General features: G+C 49.4%; 8 protein-coding genes and 1 non-coding gene across 12 annotated transcripts; 6 read left to right on the top strand and 3 right to left on the bottom strand.

Annotated features, from left to right (window-relative positions):
• Positions 1 to 45: 45 nt before the first annotated feature.
• On the top strand, positions 46 to 127 carry FOIG_07153. Its single transcript has one exon. It is a non-coding gene; the product is annotated as a tRNA-Ser (tRNA).
• Positions 128 to 548: 421 nt separating this feature from the next.
• On the top strand, positions 549 to 3129 carry FOIG_07152 (uncharacterized protein). 2 transcript variants are annotated; one of them, XM_031206559.1, is made up of 6 exons: positions 549 to 990; positions 1054 to 1090; positions 1158 to 1254; positions 1322 to 2099; positions 2150 to 2312; positions 2363 to 3129. In XM_031206559.1, the coding sequence occupies exons 1-6, from the start codon at positions 891 to 893 to the stop codon at positions 2469 to 2471; spliced, it is 1284 nt and encodes a 427-aa protein (XP_031063678.1). In that variant the 5' UTR covers positions 549 to 890; the 3' UTR covers positions 2472 to 3129. The 2 variants fall into 2 exon arrangements, with proteins under 2 accessions (XP_031063678.1, XP_031063679.1); XM_031206560.1 differs by having other exon boundaries at positions 2150 to 3129.
• FOIG_07151 (FACT complex subunit SPT16) lies at positions 2977 to 7242 on the bottom strand. Its single transcript, XM_031206558.1, has 5 exons — positions 6575 to 7242; positions 6430 to 6514; positions 6256 to 6377; positions 4596 to 6204; positions 2977 to 4543 (listed from the first exon to the last, which is right to left on the bottom strand). The coding sequence occupies exons 1-5, from the start codon at positions 6749 to 6751 to the stop codon at positions 3438 to 3440; spliced, it is 3099 nt and encodes a 1032-aa protein (XP_031063677.1). The 5' UTR covers positions 6752 to 7242; the 3' UTR covers positions 2977 to 3437.
• A 684-nt stretch (positions 7243 to 7926) lies between these two features.
• Positions 7927 to 9035, top strand: FOIG_07150 (uncharacterized protein). The gene is made up of 3 exons (XM_031206557.1): positions 7927 to 8574; positions 8629 to 8674; positions 8730 to 9035. Exons 1-3 carry the CDS (start codon positions 8095 to 8097, stop codon positions 8774 to 8776), a joined length of 573 nt encoding a protein of 190 aa, XP_031063676.1. The 5' UTR covers positions 7927 to 8094; the 3' UTR covers positions 8777 to 9035.
• On the bottom strand, positions 8086 to 11215 carry FOIG_07149 (uncharacterized protein). Of its 3 annotated transcripts, none has more exons than XM_031206555.1 (3): positions 10703 to 11215; positions 10597 to 10650; positions 8086 to 10549 (listed from the first exon to the last, which is right to left on the bottom strand). In XM_031206555.1, exon 3 carries the CDS (start codon positions 10049 to 10051, stop codon positions 9290 to 9292), a length of 762 nt encoding a protein of 253 aa, XP_031063674.1. In that variant the 5' UTR covers positions 10052 to 10549; positions 10597 to 10650; positions 10703 to 11215; the 3' UTR covers positions 8086 to 9289. The 3 variants fall into 3 exon arrangements, with proteins under 3 accessions (XP_031063674.1, XP_031063675.1, XP_031063673.1); XM_031206556.1 differs by having other exon boundaries at positions 8086 to 10545; positions 10703 to 11184; XM_031206554.1 differs by having other exon boundaries at positions 10597 to 11184.
• Positions 10711 to 13798, top strand: FOIG_07148 (BUD32 protein kinase). Its single transcript, XM_031206553.1, has one exon. It carries the CDS (start codon positions 11499 to 11501, stop codon positions 12285 to 12287), a length of 789 nt encoding a protein of 262 aa, XP_031063672.1. The 5' UTR covers positions 10711 to 11498; the 3' UTR covers positions 12288 to 13798.
• On the bottom strand, positions 11625 to 13905 carry FOIG_07147 (uncharacterized protein). Its single transcript, XM_031206552.1, has 2 exons — positions 13496 to 13905; positions 11625 to 13434 (listed from the first exon to the last, which is right to left on the bottom strand). The coding sequence occupies exons 1-2, from the start codon at positions 13519 to 13521 to the stop codon at positions 12522 to 12524; spliced, it is 939 nt and encodes a 312-aa protein (XP_031063671.1). The 5' UTR covers positions 13522 to 13905; the 3' UTR covers positions 11625 to 12521.
• Positions 13906 to 14579: 674 nt separating this feature from the next.
• Positions 14580 to 15520, top strand: FOIG_07146 (AP-1 complex subunit sigma-1; the record flags this gene model as incomplete). Its single annotated transcript, XM_031206551.1, has 5 exons — positions 14580 to 14590; positions 14649 to 14682; positions 14738 to 14855; positions 14909 to 15183; positions 15473 to 15520. 5 exons carry the CDS (start codon positions 14580 to 14582, stop codon positions 15518 to 15520), a joined length of 486 nt encoding a protein of 161 aa, XP_031063670.1.
• Positions 15521 to 17512: 1992 nt separating this feature from the next.
• Positions 17513 to 18575, top strand: FOIG_07145 (uncharacterized protein; the record flags this gene model as incomplete). Its single annotated transcript, XM_031206550.1, has 2 exons — positions 17513 to 17518; positions 17583 to 18575. The coding sequence occupies 2 exons, from the start codon at positions 17513 to 17515 to the stop codon at positions 18573 to 18575; spliced, it is 999 nt and encodes a 332-aa protein (XP_031063669.1).
• Positions 18576 to 19155: the final 580 nt, after the last annotated feature.

The following is a 19155-nucleotide window of genomic DNA, read 5'->3' as shown; positions in this document are numbered from 1 at the left end:
TAACGAACTTGAATGCAAAGCAAGAGCGATCTTTTCACCCTAGAAGGCGCAGTGGCAGAGTGGTCTAATGCGATAGACTAGAAATCTATTCTCCTCGGAGGCGTCTGTTCGAATCAGGCCTGCGTCGGTGTATTCTTTTTGGGTGTCAAACCTCGTTTTAGTATATCTCTTTTCTCTTTCTCCTTCTTCTATACTTTTCTCTTGTCATTTTTAACTTCAACTCTTAAATATCTAGATTTGCCTTGCACTAGTTATATATCAAGGTAGGGTGAATATAGCAATACTTTGTTGAGTACAGTTTAGCTCGAGGTCGAATATGCATAAATCTTTGCCTGTAAAAATATCCATTCCATGGCTACTTAAGCTATACTTGGCCATCTCACTGATGACAGGGGCCTTTCACCCCGAAAGACTCCTAGCCAACGGGGTCCGAAAGCACCGCCCACTCCGTTGTAGTGCATACGCCACTGGAGGTGTGATTTGGGTACTTGTCAATCATGGACTCGCAGACGAAGAAACTTCAACTTCTGATAGGGATATAAAAATGAATAAAAGCCCATAGCCTAGGCCCTACCTGCTTTAAAGTCATCTAAAACTAAATTGCATTGCCCTATAATAGTGAAGGTCTCGACATTTTCCTGCAACCTCTAGGATGTGATGGGAATTCGAAGGAGGCGGGCAACAAGGAGCTAGAGGTACGTACCTCTTCAACACACACACGTAAGGCTTCACGAGCCACAGCGCGACCGTTCCAACCATCCTATCCCCGTCAGCTTCATCCATAAGTCGCATCTTTCCCCCCCTTCACATATCGACTCTCTTTATCGACAAAAATACCCTCACATCGCGCAGGAGGAATTAGACCATTCACAAGTTCTGACGACGATACAATGGCCGACGAGCAGCCCCGTGGCATCGACCACACTGATTCCATCGATTCGAATGATGGCCCGAAGCAGCCGGACAAGAAGAAGAGCCGTCGCCCTGCGAGTGAGTGTGCCTCAAGGATGCGCGCGATGCGGGAGAGAATTCATATTAATTGATGCCTCGTAGATACTGCCTTTCGACAACAGCGTCTAAAGGCCTGGCAGTATGTCATAACTACCCTCATCCCATTTACTCAAATCGCCCCCCTCGATACTGATACCATGCGACAGGCCCATCCTCACACCAAAGACTGTCCTGCCTCTCTTCTTCGCCATCGGCATTATATTCGCTCCCATCGGCGGTGCTCTTCTATACGCGAGCGCTCAGGTACAACACCCTTGATTCGTCACGTTAGACTATACCCGCCAAACCCAATTCTAATGCGCAAACCTAGGTCCAAGAAATCCGACTCGACTACACCGATTGTATTGAAAAAGCTCCCACCCTTGGCAAGGACGGCGGCGGCTTCAGGGGTATGCCAGGCAGTGCTGTCAGCACCGCATTCAAGAGTTCGAACACGTCAGTGAATGCACAGTGGGCCAAGGAGAGCAACGTCACCGTTAAGCTCGACAATGGTGTCAGCGTCTCGAACCCTCGATGCCATCTCAAGTTCACCATTCCAGAGGAGATGGGCCCGCCTGTTCTTTTCTACTACCACCTCACCAACTTCTACCAGAACCATCGCCGATATGTCCTCTCCTTCGATACCGACCAGCTCAAGGGCCACAAGCGATCTTACAGCGACATTCATAACTCGGACTGCACTCCTCTGTATGGTGAGGGTAACAAGCCTTACTATCCCTGCGGGCTGATCGCCAACTCCATGTTCAATGATACCTTCTCCAGCCCTGTGCTCTCGAACCCTCCCAAGGCCAGCAGCAATGATACGTGGGTGTACCATATGCAAAACAACACGGGGATCTCGTGGGACAGTGACAAAGATCTCTACGGCGAGACCCAGTACAACTACACTGACATCCTCCCCCCTCCCAACTGGCACGATCGCTACCCCAAGGGATACACTAAGGAGACGCCTCCTCCCAACCTCAAGGAATGGGAGGCTTTCCAGGTCTGGATGCGGACTGCTGGTCTTCCTACTTTCAGCAAACTGTACCAGCGCAACAACACTCAGGCTATGTGGTCTGGGACCTATGACCTGGTGATTGACTACCGTAAGTCATTGTTTCTTCATGTGGAGCAAGCATATCTAACCTCGATATAGGCTTCCCTACTCTTAAGTACAAGGGCACCAAGTCCGTCATCATTTCTACTCGAACCGTTGTTGGAGGACGCAATCCTTTCCTCGGCATTGCCTACGTTGTTGTCGGCGGTGTTTGTATTGTTCTCGGCACCGTGTTTACAGTTACTCATCTGATCCGCCCCAGGTTTGTCCCCAAGTCTGACAGTCGTTGACCTTATGCTAAATCCATGATAGAAAACTTGGAGATCACACTTATCTCTCGTGGAACAACGCCCCTGGTGCAAAGTCTGGTCCTAGCACTGCCGCCGCTTCGGGTCGCGAACTCCGTCCTGGCGAAGCTTAGACAGCTCGCGACGATTTGCGCGCTCTTCTCGCAGCTCCTACAAGCCCATCTCCCGCGTCTTTCAGATCACCGCCCAGTGCATCAGGTGGTCTCCTGGCCCCTCCCTGGTGTGCACCGTCCTAGGTCGTGTACGTCATCAAGGATATGAGTTAATCAGCACTCACAGGCTAGTAGATGTCGTTCTGAGAGAGTGCTTTTGATCATATTGGCTTTTTTGTTTATCACGTTTCTCCATCATACGTCTCGTTGTGTTTCTGTACGACTACTCATTTTTGCGGTCTCCTACTGTTGCTTTACTTCTGGTTTCGGGAGACTTATATCATCAAACATTGGTCTTTTACACGTGTGCTATGTCGGCCTCGTGTGCCCTTCACCCAGCAGGTACCTGTCCTTTTGAACAAGAAAATATAAGGAAAGGGGAAGGAGGAAGAGCAAGAATTGTGTTTGCTTCGTACTTATCTTTATATGGGTAGGGAGTTTGGGCGCGTTGCGACTCGGGAATAAGGATAGAATGAATTGAATTATCTATATACTCTTGAGTCCAATCACGATCTGACGTTTAGCAATAGATGCTATGCTGCCTCTAAGATGTGGGCTGTCACAGAACAGCAATCGTATGGCACGAAAATTACAATCTAAAATTGCTCAAAATCATGAATTATCTTATTGTGACTGATACAACTGCCCCTGACCCATCCTGACCATATCGATATCGATATCGATGAGCGAAGGAACTATAAAAAATCCTCACCACCAGACCAGCTATTTGAGATATGAAGTTCTGCAGCCTACATGTCCCCTTGAAGGAACTCGAGGGCCTGCAGCTAAACGTAAAAACCAAGTAGGAAAATTGTATGTTTTTAGTACAAATGGTGAAGCAACCAACCAGCGTCTCCTCATCCTAAGTTCACGCCGAAAAAAAGAAATATCATCTTCTCACCCGAAACCCAGTCATTATGTCACCGTTTAGCGCTTGCGCTTCTTCTTGCCGCCTCGGTCTTCTTCCTCCATGGCACTCTCGCGATCGCGCTTCTTGGCCTTGCGCTCGAGCTCATCCCAATCCTCACCCTCTTCGTCACTGTCGAGCTCTGCATCTTCATCGTCGTCGCTTGCATTGCTGCCGAAATCGGATCCTTCGTCACTAGATTCAGACTCCTCATCGAATTCGTCCTCATCCATCTCAAAGGCCGATTCTTGCTCAGACTCACCCTCGCCATCATCATCGTCAGAGTCAGCTTGCAGGAAAGACCAACCACCATCAGCAAAGAACTGGTGGGTGTCTGCAGTGACTGTCTTCATGATAGTTGGCCAGTTGAGGTTAAGAGGACCTTCTGTGTAGGCGATATCGGAGGAGTCGAGCCATTCCTTGACCTGGTCGAGGAACTCGACAGGGATGGTGTTGACGTGGTAAGGGGGTCGTGTAAAATCCTTGAAGACAAAGACCATATCAAAGTTCTTCAGGCCGAACTGAACACGTTCCAGGTGGGCAATCTCAACTTCCTCAATGGTGATGACCATAAAAGGAGGCTCGACAACCTGAATGAGGCAGTCCGTGGTAGGTTGCACAAAGACATTGCTTCGGAATGGCACACCATGGAAACCAAGGTCACGAACAGGCATGTCGACCTCGATGCCTTCGTTGCGACCAGCCTCGGCAATCTTCTGAGCAAAGCCTTGGAACAGTCGATCCAACTCGGCTCTGCGACGTCGTTCCTCTTGTTCTGCCTCGAACTCATCCTCGTCACCATAACGGTACTTTCGCTTGCGGTTACCCGTCTCATCGAACTGAATGTCTGTGGCTTCTCGGTAGAACTGAACATCCTTCGTCTTCTTCTTGTTGCCAACAATGATCGGGTCCTTGAGATGAATGTGAATGATAACAATCAACTCATGCTGACAAGGTTGGAAAAAAAGGTGCTTGACGTTGGAAAATAGTATATCTACTCGGTGTTGTGCGTTGAGGGGTGAGATATATCGAATACCGTTCTGGTGAATCTCGACCTTGCCTGGTACTCGCTTGCCTTCCATAGCTGGACGGATATAGACGTTGTCCAGCACAGCTGGTCGTCGGTCTGGATATTGGTTAGCATCGACTGATCCGAAACATGTTTAGCTTTGACTTACTCCTTATCTCGACGAGTTTGTCCTGCTCGACGACATCCTCCATGTCCTTCTTTTCCTGCTCCTTCTTAACCACATCGCGCTTCATGTTGGAGATCTGAGTCGCTATTTCATTGTATCTCTCACCATCAGACGATCGGAAGGTCAAACTTCGCACAAAGTGCGCCGATGCATCTTCGAAGGGCTGGTCATCCTTTCGGCCTACGCCCTGGCCAGGGGAAAGGAAATTGATACGCAGGAATGCCCAATCACCCTCGTCGCTTTTACTCGCGTTCTTGATAGTGTTGATGTGGAAAGGAACAGGGCGGCCCATGATGGGCAAAACGACTGTGTTGTTCTTGATATCGACAACAACCTCGAGGTTCTTGATCTTGCTGGGAAACTGATTGTCTCTCTTGTAAGACTCGAAACGCTTGAACTTCTTGACCTCACCACCGTTCTGGCCACTCGTGGATTCTGAAAATCTGGCGAGACCCTCCCTTTGCTTCCTCGCTGCAAGTTCCTTCTGATGCTCCCGTCGCTTCTTCTCAAGGTCGTCGTTAGCGACTTGGGTTGTGCGTTCTGAGCGAAGTCTTGTGCTTGTGATGTTCTTGGTCGCAACGGCACCAACTCGCGAGTCCTTCTTCTCCTTCTTAGGGGCAGGCTCTGCTTCTTCATCATCCTTGAAGAAGAACGAGTTGGCATCGGCGCTTGTTGGGGCCTCGGCTGTGAACACAACGGGCTCTGCCGAAGTGACTCGAATGGTGTCGGTCAAGACGAGCGCATAGATCTTGCTGTTCTTATCCTGGGGGGACGGGTTCTCGATGTCTTGAAACCCGGTGTTGATGATAAGAGTCATGCCATCCTTCAGAACCCGCTGGTTCTTGGCGTTGAGAATCAAAGTAGGATCCTTGTTCTCTAATCCAATACCCCAACCAACGTTCTTTAGGAAATGCTTCTCCATATCTGGCTTCTTGCTCTTTATAATGCTGACGGCTCTGCCATAAACCTCCTTCGCTGTCATACCATCACGAATCTCCTTGATGATAGTGTTGTGGATGAGAGTAAGAAGCTTATAGTTGCTCTCCTGAGACTTGTTGGGGTCGACGAGGTAAGTTCGCGCGATGGTAGAACAGTATGACTTATATCGAAGCCCCATGGCGGCAATGATGATATTCGCGTGAAGATTGTCGTCGTTGGGTTCACCGGCAAACCGAAGATCGTACTTGCCACCACTCTGGATCGAAGGTCCCAGAATCCAGTCCAGCTGAGCGGGATCGAGGTCCGAGGGAAGTTTGCCCTTGCTAGGCAACTCGACTGTCTTCCAGAATTGGTTGTCGTCGAGCTTCTTGTCAACCTTGTCGGCGAGTGTGGAGTGTTTGACTTTCTTTTCGGCATCGAGGATGTTGGACATTTCGTCGAGGAAGTAGGGGGTCATCAAGGCAACACAAGCCTTGGAGGCGGTTCGCATGGCTCGGAGTTCGCTCTCGTCCTTTACGGCAAAGGCGTAGGTAGAAAGGGCGGCGGAAATGTCGACCTGGGTCACATCCTTGCACTGATCGTTGAACAGCTTCTTCCACTCATCGACGAAGGGTCCTCGGGAGGTGTCTTTGGCAATGGTGCCGACCTTATTCTGAAACGCATTTGTTAGGACTGAATGACAATGAATTTTCAACCAACTTACTCCTGTCTCCTTAATCTTATCGGCAAGCTTAATGAAGAGCTTCTCGTTTTCGGCAGCATCCTTGCCTCGCACAAGGACTTCGATTGGGAATCGGCCCCCTTTCAGCTGTTCGAGATGCTTGGCTAGAATAGATTTAGTATGAGTCATTTTGCGCAGGCAGAAATGCGGTCGCACCTTTCTTCGCTGTTGTGAGAATGTACAACGTGTCCAGGGTGAACAACATAAGGGTCGTCGGAAACTCGTATCCAAGAAGCCAGAACTAAGATATTGTTAGTACATGCATCTCGCATTCGTTTCTAGTCGTCGTGGGATCGCATACGTGAATCGCATTGTTCTTGTGAAATTCGGGGATCTCTTCAACCTTGCCCATCATCACAATGAGGGACTGAGCGCCGTTGAACAGGCCATCCTTGGAGCGCAGGTCATTCTTCCAGGCAGTGACAAAGTGGGAGATGCGCTCCTGGAAGAGCTTGCTGTCAATCTTGATCTCGGCCATCGTTTCTGATGGAATCGCGATCGAGAGTGACGGGGGAAAGCTGAAGGAATATAGAGCTGATGACGGGAGGTTGCGACGACGCGAGAAAAAGTGAGGTCGCGTTAATGATCCGAGCTGGAGCTCCCTGTCACGTGATGTCCCGCAACGCGTTCCTTGGGTGACTGATGATCCAAATTATGGTGAACGAATACAGCCTGATGAATTAACCGTGGCAGGTCAGTACTCCAAGCCATTAACAGTCCAAGTTTACTTCAGGTCCCTTCTGTCTTTTTTTTCTTGTTTGCAAGCTCTTATTACTTTGCTTCTTTTCGTATGTTAAAAGAGTGCAAGTTTCGAGGGATGAAAGACCGCCAAAACGCAGTTGAGTTGGTGGAGCAACCAAGTCCAGCAATATCTCGAGATGATGGTTCGTGAAGATGAACACAAACCCTCCCAAAGACGTGGGCATTTGTGGCTCACTTTCTTGTGCGGATTCAGAATGCGCCACAGATGTGTGAGTTCATCTCTTTGCATGTAGTTTCAAACTTCAGCGCAACCATTGTCTCGTAACGCCTCTTCTCACCTGAGGTCACGTAGCCTCGTAGCCAGTAGTGGAGTAATGCCAATGCTTTTATTTAAGACGGTAATAATCGAATGCTATATTTGATAATGTTTATTGTATAGTGTCTTGAATAACATGAGGGAAGAAGGTAAAGAGTATTCGAGAACAAGTATAGAGCATACACAGTTACTTTTTGTCCAACCATCAGCTCAGTACATGCTCCGTATCAGGTCACTCTGTATACTCATCAGCAACACACTGAGGTCCGAATACAGTGCTAGAATTCTAGAAATTCGATTCATGGTCTCGAACAATTCCGAGCTCAGTATCCGAGGTTTAGAGGAACCGCTTTTCTACCATGAATGCACCATGATTGAGACCGCGGAATGAATTACCTGAAATACCTACGGCTTACACTCCAATCCTGATATCCAACCCGAAAAGAACTTGATTGTGGTACGGAAAACTTCTTTATATTCTTTCCGGTAGTTTTCAGACCTGCTGCTTTTCACACCTGCACAATCTAGAAACATCAAACGTCAAATGCCGGGATTAACCTCCGCCTGTCGGCGCCGGTTTTCGGGAAGTGGAGTCGGGAGTTGCGATTCAAACCCGACCCCGCGCATGCCCGGGTGAACATATAACCAAACGCGAATACCATACCTCTCACGTAACTTTTCTCACAACTTGTTTTCTCAACCTCATTTACTCTGTGACTTATAAGACACGCAGTTTCCCTCTGGTAACATTGTCTCTGAACACTCTCATATTCATATCGACTTACGCCATACTATCTGCCATCATGAGAGTTCCTTACGTATCCAACCCTCCTGAGACCAAGTCCGAGGAGCATGCCGCCATTGTAAAGCGCATAGAAGAGCGCCGCGCCCCTCGGCCTCTCCAATCTCTGGATTTAGCACTTCTTCACTCCCCTCACGTTGCTGATGGCTGGAACTCATTCCTCGGCGCTGTTCGTACCAAGACCTCTCTAAGCGACGACATTCGAGAGCTTGCAATTTCACGAATTGCTGTGTGCAACAAGGCCTGGTACGAATGGAAGCACCATGCGCCGCTAGCTGTCAAGGGCGGTGTGTCTGAGGCTGGACTTGAGGCTATCAAGGGGGAGGAACTTGGTGAGCGGCCTGCTGAGCTATCAGAGAAGCAATGGGCTGTGCTGCTGTACACGGATGAGATGACGAGGAACGTTCAAGTCAAGGATGAGACCTTTGATCGTCTGCGGGAGTATTTCAACGAACAAGAAATTGTGGAAATCACAGCCACGGTAAGACAGTCCCTTGTCCCTCTGTAGCCATCAAACTTGTCCTGACACCAACAGGTTGCATGCTACAACTGTGTAAGCCGTTTCTTGGTGGCACTCGACGGTAAGCTCACGTCATACATTCATTTCCGCTCTAACTAGAACTAACAATGCTACAGTCGGGGAGAGAAATGGTACCGGCCCCGAAGCCATCTCTGGTCATTGATAGACAGTTGTGTCCTGCCAATTTCCAGGAGTAGCAGCAAAATGAAAAGAAGAAACATGCCTTGATCATGAATAGTGACTCATAACCCAAAAACAAACAGAGTGGTAGAATAAGACAAAAACAACCGTCCTAAGGAAATACCACGACTTAAGGCCGCGGGAAAGGGGTATCATCCCATCTACAGAAGTGAAGTGAAACAAATGAACCAAACTCCTCATGAACAAAGCCCCCGAGGCCCCATCCTCGCCAAACCAACCCGTCGTTAATCGTTGCTCATTCAACCATGCCTCCTGTGGTCGTGGTGAGTGTCCGCTGTCATGCTGGACTATGCTGTTTTGTAAATATGTTGGCGGCCACCTGGCCGCACTGAGAACGCCGTGTAATGAGGATTGTGTAATGTCCATGCTGTATCGTCGCACTTGACAACCTGTAAGAGTTATGCCGTCTCGCTGTAACCAGAAACCAAAACGAAAAGAAAACCATGAAGTCTAAGACCAAACCGATGCTTCAAGATCACGGCGACTTGGAATATGACCTTGACATTGCGCGCTCAATTGAAGCATGACGCTGATGCATTTTAGGCGACGTTTGTAGTTCCTGGACAACTCCCGCCCAGCCCTTACGGCTAGGTTTTGGTATGGGCTCCGGGTGGTTAACGAGAGCCTGGGTGGTCAAACTGCGCAAGGGAGGACGGTTGATGATACCCTCCATTAAGCCTCTAGGAAGAGCAGGACGGGTTGGAGTTTTAAAAATCGGTGATTTTTCCAGATCCCTTGCCGTAGGTAGAGGCGGCGGAGGCGGCGGCGCAGAGGGTTTCTCATGAGTAGTGGTGCTTGTTTGTGATGCGACGACGCCCATATAAACGACAAGGAAGCGCATGCGTAGCATGTCGAGCCTACGAACCCGATCCTCTAACCTCGATCGCTTCGACGCCCACAACAGCCTGGCGGAAGTCTTTAGCTTGGTGGTGTCCTCCTCAATCACCACACCATTGATGTCCTCGCGCAAATCATCACCCGTCTTCTGGATCTCCCTTAGGAGCCGTGTCAAGCGGATCTTATCATCAAGGCGCTGCACCTTTGCGACGTCACGATCATAGCTCTCGTTCTCCTGGACGGAAAAGTCGGCAGTGTCAAGAAATGTTGCAATTTCGAGCGGCGCCGCTTGGTACGCGGCCGTGTAAGAGGAGATGATCTGGACGAGGACGATGAGGGACAGAATGACAGCGATCAGAATGAGGATGATAGTCCACTGGAGCAGATTGAACTCGGCCATGGTTGAGCAGAGCGTCTAGATGGCAAGTCGAGGCGGAGGGTGAAGCTATCGCGCATGGTCCTTGGGGAGTTGTGTGTTTGTGGGAGAGAAAAGGGAGAGAAGGGGAAGAGGCGCACACAATATGCAGGTGAAAGGCAAGGGACATGAGCGATGACGACGGGAAGAACAAGCACAAGCGCAGCCAAATCCAACAACCCCAACAATCATGCCGTACAGTACTGTATCTGAACCTATCAAAGAGAACCTGCGCGTTTGTGTGCGCTCTAATTAACTAATAGAGGCACCTAGTTTCTAGGCTCATACACAAGCCGAGCTTCCATATTCGTGCTGGACCACTTGGTGCAGATGGCTGGGGATCGAGAAGAACCCCCCTGCAGGTGCATCTGCAACTAACGATAGTCCATAGAGACAGGGCAGGGTATTCAAGTCAGTCATCACATGGTCATGGCCAGTCCAGTGGGATGCGATGCGCGACTTGATGGCGTTGTAGTTGTCTGACTGATACTATTTTGCATGACCCCTAAAAATGGGTAAGCGTGAGGTACCGTGATGATGATGTACGCGGAAGTGCCGGGCGGAAGAAACGGTCAAGACGGTATCTGGTGATGTTAACTGATGGTGGTTTACACAAAACGTACTCAATAACCATACGTAGCCATCACAACTTGTTAATGTCATAGTTTAAGAGGATGCACCACAAGCCTGCTCAAGATTGGCAGTATCCAAAAACTAATGCTGCGTTGCCGAACCGTCCAGCGGGTTTTCACATTGCATTGGCGGATGGATTGCATTCCGAGTGGGTTCATCTGCAGGTTGAGAATCACCATCGGTTGGATGTGACCAATTCTTGCAGGACACTATGCTAGGCTTATTTGAGTAGTGTCTCGGATCCTCAGAGCGCCCAAGTCCATAAAAGCATGGGTATTGAGGTCTGGAATTAGGGTTAGGAGAAGGGCAGTACCTTGGTGGATCAAGTCTAGGGCTTGAGGAGGAGAAAGAGAGCTGAAAGACATTAGTTTGTTGAGGTGAAAGTTATGAGAGTCATCTAGTATGTATTGAATCTTTGAGTAGCTCCCCCGGCGATTTAAAATCCATGGAGGGGTAAAGAGAAGTTGGCTGGGTTGACGTTGTTGTCATAAGTCGGAATAAACTTGATTCGTTACTGAAGGCTTTAGCCGCTGTCAGTTTGGCACCCAGTAAAAAGTTCGCGGGCCGTTGAAGGCGTGAGCGAAGTGGTGCCAATTATTTCTCTTCTCTCCTCTCCCTTGTCCCTTGGGCAAGGTTCTGACATTCCACTGACTTCATCGATGCCCTGTACCTGCGCCAGTCTTCCAGCTTATCAGAATCATCGGATCTTTCTCCACTGATATCGCCTGTTTCTGCATTCTCTATTACCATCCTCGTCCTCCTGCTCCCAAGAATCCTCAACAATATTAGGAACCTGCTCATGGCGACGACTACAGCGACGGTGACGGCTGACCCCGCGCTGCAAGCGCAGCAGTTTCCCCTCCCAAAGATCCTCGAATACCCCGCGTCGACCCCGCCAATCCTCATCACCCAAGGTGCCGAGGGTCGCCTCTACAAAACCACTTACCTATTACCCGATATTCCCTGCGCCCTCAAGTATCGCCCTCCTAAGCCCTGGCGTCACCCGATTCTTGATCAGCGGCTCACGAAACACCGGATCCTTTCAGAAGCTCGTATTCTTGCAAAGTGTCGCCGCGATGGGGTTCGTGTACCAGCTGTGTATGCTGTGGATGAATCTGCTGGGTGGTTGATGCTGGAATGGATATCTGGAGGCCCTGTTCGAAAGGGCATCAATGAGCGGCTCGGAAATAGAACTGAAGGCATAGAGAGCGATGCTGAGCTGAAGGACCTCATGCGAAGGATCGGTACTGCTATTGGCAACATGCACAAGGTCGGCATTGTCCACGGTGACTTGACCACAAGCAACATGATGTTGCAACCCCCAGCTAACCCCCAAGATGGTAATTCCTTACATGGAGAATTGGTTATTATCGATCTGGGTCTTGCGAGTGGAAGTATATCAGACGAAGACCGGGCAGTGGATCTCTACGTTCTGGAGAGAGCATTTGGTAGCACACATCCAAGAGCAGAGTGCCTCTTTCCAGAGGTGCTCGAAGCCTATGGCCAGACCTTCAAACAGGCCAAGATTGTTCTCAAGAAGCTAGAAGACGTGCGGATGAGAGGCCGCAAACGAAGCATGCTTGGGTAAACAAAAAGAAAAACAGAAAAGCCGTCTTGCAGCCAATTTCCCTACCATAGTGTCTAAACTCCGTGTATCTGATGCTCGCTGTTTTGCAAAAAACAAATGGACAAATGATGCCACTACATTCCATCCTATATGGCTTGGAGATCCAATATGCCAGAAACCCAATGGTTCATCATCTCTTCCTTTTTCCCTTTCTTTGTCTTTCCTCTTTTTCCCGGCCGTCAGGGAATTGTCCAACTATGGTGCCACCAGCTCCGCTCCAGCAAAATATCCCTTGTTCTCTATGACGCCTCGATCCTGTACGAATGCTGTGTATCGCACTACCCATTCCGGGACAATCTCTCCTGTCAAACCCGCACCGCTGTTATCGGGATCGGCAAGGAGACCTGCGCCGTTCGGCCCGTGGCTAAGAAGTTCTCGAAGAGTACCGTGAGGAAGAATATCGATACAGTCGTTGTGAACATGCAATTCCACGCCTTCTTCCTCGGCTAGCTTTTTCAGCGGAGGCGGAACATCGCAGCAGTTTCGCAGGTTGATCTGGTCGATGACGGGCCGGACACTCGCACGCTTAATGAAAGCGCCAAGTTTCTCGCTACCAAACTCGGCCACAGCAAGACGCTTCACGAGGCCTTGCTTGTGCAGGCCCTCGAACACCTTCCAAGTCGCAAGCTCCTCTTCAAGGTTCCCCTGTTGGGCATTGGTCTTGTCCGCCTCCCATTCGCAGTTTCCTTCGAACGAAATGCCAGGAAAAGATACAATCAGGAGGTCGATGGTCTGAATGCCGAGTTCTCTCCGGACCAAGTCCAGAGCCTCTTTGACATGTTGTTCCCGAGCAGCTACTGACATACCCGGGAGAACAAAAAACTTGACAGTGATCTCATACTGACTGGGTTCCTCTTGGAGGCCCGCGGCGTTCCAATTAATGCGAGGAACGTATAGCGCATCGCCTTCTTGTTCAGTCCAGAGGTCGACGGCTGTGTGCTTGCCTTTGGGCGTGTCGCCGTTCGTGAAGCCGTTCGTTTCTTGCGCATCGATCGCATAATCGCGCTGAGCTTCGGCGATGTTGTCACGCAGAGAATTGACGAGTTCGAGGTTGGATCTGTTGTTGCCGGGTTTACGGATAATGGAGGGGCCTGCCAACATGACATTGCTGTCGAGAGGGGTTTTGTAAGCATCCATTAAAACTGCAGAGAAGTCAGATAAATACATACGCAGTAGATAGAATAAGTCTCGTCATGATGAGATTATGTGAGATAATTGGAACACTAAAATACGAGAGAGATAATCCCAACAAACAAATGAGAAGAGAATGGTTCGAGGAGAGACTTTTAGTAGACAAGAGGGAAATTTTCGCCGTCGGGGTCTTCGAGGCGTAAACTCGGACACGCCAGTATTAAACCTGCAGACCAAAATAGTCTATTCCAAGGCGCGCCCACTGTTGAAATACGTGGGGTAAAGCAGATAGCTTAGTAATGTTTAATTATTCGAGGTCAAAGTTATTAATCACAGGCGAAGTTTGAGGTTTGTGTAATGATTCTACTGTATTTATGTTTGTCATGGCTGCAGATATCGAATCATGGGTAAGGTAGATCAGAAGTGAGTGGGAGGCTGGCTCTGAATGGCCATGGAAAAGGTTTGGGACCTGACATCAGTAGGAGAGCATAGTCGCGTGCTTGACAAGTGAGGCCAACTGATGACATAGTACCCATTACCATTTCTTTCACGTCAAGGTCGGAGAATCCTTTATCGTCTTCTGTGTACGTGGGGTGTAAGTATGTACCTACCTAGGTAGAGCATGTCGGCACTATATGGCCTACTAGTCGCCGTTGAATGTGCAGAATCATGTAGTGGGTGCCAATCACAATTACATAGACTGGTTCAATTACCTGGTAACTTCTTTATTAGAGACAGGATCATAGTATAACTTCAGAGAGAATAGGTAACTCGACTTAAGTTTAGCTTATCTGTGTTAACCTTAGATGGCGCCTGGCGCTCTCCTCCCGTCGGTATAGCAACTCAGTGTAGCCACTGAAGTGACCCACTGACTCCCTAGACTCCCAAGCCCAGTCAGCGCTGAGAGGGGGATCCAGACCTAGCACAGTAGGCGGATTGGCTGGAGCCTGGACCACCTCACCTCACTTCATCATTGGGCTTGCCGGCCTGAGCCAACTCGTCACCAACCCGCCAAAATTGCTTCCGTGTCCACCTTGAAGCCGGAATTGCTTCCTCCGTCATCTTTCGAAACCTCTCCCTGCCTTTTATCTGCACGCCTCGAAGCAGGCTCGATAGACCATCATGGCCATTCAGTATGCTTCTCCGTGGCATACCAACCTTTTCCGTCCGCTGACCGAGAGCTAACTACAGATATCTCATTCTCCTATCCCGTCAGGGCAAAGTGGTGTGTCTTGGTTCCTCACATGCGCAGCTTCAACAGCACTGACTAGTCATGACAGCGTCTTGCCAAATGGTTCACAACACTCTCCCCCAAGGATAAGGCCAAGATCGTCAAGGATGTATCTCAGCTTGTGCTCGCTCGAAGAACACGCATGTGCAACTTTCTAGAATATAAGGGTCAGTTTCCTAACCCCTTTGTTTTCATGACCTTGAGCTAATCATCAACATAGATACAAAGATTGTCTATCGCCGATATGCATCACTCTTCTTCATCGCCGGATGCTCCTCCGAAGATAACGAGCTGATCACCCTCGAAATTATCCACCGATATGTCGAACAGATGGACAAGTACTACGGCAACGTTTGCGAGCTCGACATCATCTTCTCTTTCACCAAGGCATACTATATCCTCGACGAAATCCTCCTCGCCGGCGAGCTGCAGGAAACGAGCAAAAAGAATGTTCTTCGCTGCATCGGCCAGCAGGACTCCCTTGAAGATATGGAGGTAAGTCATGACCAGCTTGATAAACTATGAAGTTTTGTGATAGCCCGGCAACCTACACCCACCCACCCACCAAATCGTCGCAAGACAGCTGACGCCAAGCCTCCAACAAGGTCGAGGACGAAGTTACAAAGATCATGTAAACCTCCTTGACGGCCTTTTAATTGCTATCCAACATGAATTCGACACCGCTCCCGAAGCGTCGGATTGAGGCGATCGATCAATACCTACCCAGCGATTTCATACGAGTTGCAGTATATTCACTGGCCGAGAATTAACTTTGGTTCAACAGGCCGACGAACAAGTATTGGTGTCGCTCAAGGAATCAGGAATTCTGTAATGGGAAAGTCTCGGGCGGCTGAGCATCTCTTCAATGGGAAGAGAGGACACGCATGTTCACATCGTGGGAATAGGCGCAGATGGTGTTTTGGGAGTCTCCGACCGTGTTGGTCTTGTTTTGTAGATCTTTGACGGTGGAAAACCACCTTCTTTCATATCAAGAGATGAGGCCTGCGGGCGATGGTGTTGCGACAGCTACGACAGGCAGCGCAGAGAGATTGTCTCCATTCTTCGACCCGTTATCGGTCAAACGTCGACGCAACAGTGAAAGGAGAGCGAGCCTTGAACAACAGCAATGATCATCATCAGAGGCTGCATCCCACTGAAAATAGTCAGGCCTGGCATGTTGGGTCACCTCCTGTGTTTATCGAAGCCGAAATCAACCGCACTGCTCCGTCGCAACACCTCGGCCCGCAACTGGAATCAAGAGAAAACGATTGACCTCATATGCTTGTTTCTGTTTCTGTTTCTTGTTTCTCAAATTTCCAACTGACGTTAGATGGTGACTGAAGATGGATCTGGCCCATTCATCAGAGGGGATGGGCTATTTCATCCTAGCGGTCGACTGAAGCGCGTGGTTTCGGAGTTCAGCCCCATTCGCTATCATTGATCAATCGCGTGGGGTTGGCGTCAGAGCATTCCTCCTATTACGATACGCCAAACTTACGCATTCGGGTCTTCGAACAACAGATCGTAATTAAGGGCATGTGCGAAACGATTGGATTGTAAGTTGGCACTGAAGAATTGATCAAAATAGAGTCCCTGAGGTTTGTCTCATGAGAGCCAAAGGATGAAGCATGAGGTTTACAGGGGGTCTCTTGGCTCCCGTTGACATGGCTTAACTGGCAGTACCGAGAACTTGCGCGATCCCCGGAATTCTTCAACATTGGCCGGACCAGGGCCGGGACCGGTCTAAGCTCACGCCAGCTCAACTCAGCTCTCAGCAAAAGTGACTGATTTTGAGATCCCGTGGCTGGCTACAGCAAAAGATCACACCAGATTTGAGTGGACTCAAACGTCTTTGTTTGACGAGAACGCAACGCAACACGCAAGTCAACGCTGCGCTGCACTACGCTACCTACGCAATGCAAGCGAGAGACAGAGTTACCGTTCATCCGCTGACCTCAGACAGCCCAACAGGCCATCCCCATTCTACTCCAACCATTCTATCCCGAAGCCGGCCAATTCCATTAACTCAAAGCCTATCCATATCCATCCATTCAATTGCGGCCCCTCAATCAGTCATCCTGTGTTTCCTTGGTCTCACAAACTAACCAGGTTCCTATCTGTTTGCTTATTGCTTATTCACATGTGTTAATCAACTCAAACTCAACCCTGTTACTTGCTTATCTCTATCCAACACTTCCCCCTTCCATCATCAATCGAATCGACCAGGTTCTCGGCAATCTCCTGTCCAATCTTGATCAGTGCCTATTATTATCTTCTGTCATCGCCAACCAATCTCTTTTTATCTCCGGTCTTTTAGATTCTCAGGGTCCTTGCCGGCTGCACTGTATCTCCCAACGTTACAGTAACGAATCTGCCGCCGATTACTCCGTCCAGGGCATTAAAAGTTACCACCGCGATTTAAGTTCCTGACCTCGCCCCTCCCGAACTGTACCTGCTCCTGACTCCGGCGATCTTTAATTCCCGACTTCCTTCCGCCCACTTTCAATCATCCTCACCCTCACACTGTTATCCCCCTCTTTCTCCTCAATCATCAATACCCCGTATCGCAGCAATACCGATTGTCGCAACCGATTTCGACGTCGTATTTTATAACATCGGCCATCGTACGCTTACCGCCATCTTTCCCATATCGCGACAACTGTCACCATCCGACTCCGGCCCACCGCGACTCCACGCTGACGCAATCTGTTCCCTTGACTGCTCCCTCAATCAGTCAGTCGCATCACGCATTTACGGTCCAGCGCATCAACACCGCAACATTTCCACCGCAGAATCGACCCCAAACTGCTCCTCCACCTCCAAGATGAAGGTTCGCAACCTCATGACCCCACGGAGGAGCCCCTCGTCCGACACATGCTAACGCGCACATCCAGTATCTACCAGTACAAGACTTCGAAGCGGTGACGAGCGCGCTGAACTTCAACACACCCGACTGCAGCGTGACCGGTGGATGCGATCTCTACACAACGAAATCAACAGGTTCCGACAAGAAGCTCTACAAAAACATCGACAACGATCTGAACTCGCAACATGAAGCCCTTCTCAAGCTCGGCGCCAGCCTATCACCACCTGAGCGTGCTCACATGCTTGCTACATCACCGAGCATGCAGCTGTTTTCACATTCGAGTGCTTTCGGCCCCTTGTCCGAGCTCTCGAGTCGCAAGACATTTGCATACCTTATCGCGACGCTGAATGCGAGTCACCCACACTACGATTTCTCTCATGTCCTTCGACCCAACGACTTCAAACGCGAGCGAAACCTGCGTCGCGTCATGGTCAACCTGGATTCAATTCTCCAGAACGTAAGACCTAACTTCGAGCCTAAATCTCTCGGTTCCTCGCTAGGCAGTGAGACAAGCTCGATATGGGGGCCCCAATGCTGGTCACTAATCGACAAGGAGATGCACCTCAACGAGTGTACTATTTTCAGCTACAACCCCGAGAGCGACCCTTTTGAAGAAGACGAGAGTGCAATCTGGGCTTCACACTACTTCTTCTTCAACCGTACCTTGAAAAGAGTGGCATATCTCTACGTCCGCGTCGTGCCAGTTATCTCGTCTCATAGCCCAACTCTCCGACCCACAAATCTGGCCAGGAACCACAGCAACCAACGGGATCTCGAATCAGCTGGCGCGCAGAAACGCGCCAACTACTGGCTTGGTGATCAAGATGCTGAGTTAGTGCCATATAATGAGGACGACGAGGAGCTCAATGACGACGGTCTTTTCTGGAATCGCGGAGAGAACGGAGATCTCGTTGCCTATTCAGATGAAGACTTCGACGAGGATATCGAGGATATGGACATGCTCGATAGCAGTCCTGACAGGTCCATGAGCGATGATGTCGCGGGTCGCATGGAGATCTAGGGTCGATTTGATCCAAATCGTCATGATGGATCGGTTCTTCAAGAAACGGCCTCTTCGGTTCGAAACCTAACATCAGCCGCATTTCTCTGGATTCATTATTTGCTGCATTATTTCAACGTTCAACACTATCCTAATCTCAACTAGGGTTGCTCGATACCAACAAATCGAGACGAACGAAGCTAAATAGCACACGACTTTTGCTTCGCTTTTTCGTATTTCACGGGCATTCTTGCGTCATGCTCTTTTCTTTCGACATGCCATTTGCTTAGTATGAAACTGAGGCCCGGTTAGGCTTCTGGTCGGTGAGAGCGGCTGGAATTCCGCGACATGAGGCGTTTTCGGGTTCTGCTTGTCAACCTGCTATTTCCTGGAGATGATTGCAGGTTTCTCTGTTCTAATTATTGGACCCTTTTTTTTTCTCTCTCCTTTCTTTTTCAAGCATTGTTATTCTATATCCTTTAACCTGGGTTTGGCTTTGGCTGCTTTTGATTGGATTACCGCCTGACATGGCTATGCCTGGATGTATGATGAGAAATCGTTGCTCGGTGTTGGTGTCGTCTCGTTTAGGAACGGCATGGGA

This window comes from Fusarium odoratissimum (assembly GCF_000260195.1).
Source record: "Fusarium odoratissimum NRRL 54006 unplaced genomic scaffold supercont1.10, whole genome shotgun sequence".
Lineage (NCBI taxonomy): Eukaryota > Fungi > Ascomycota > Sordariomycetes > Hypocreales > Nectriaceae > Fusarium > Fusarium odoratissimum.
The sequence above is the reverse complement of the archived record's forward strand: the minus strand, read 5'-3'. Positions and strand labels throughout refer to the sequence as shown.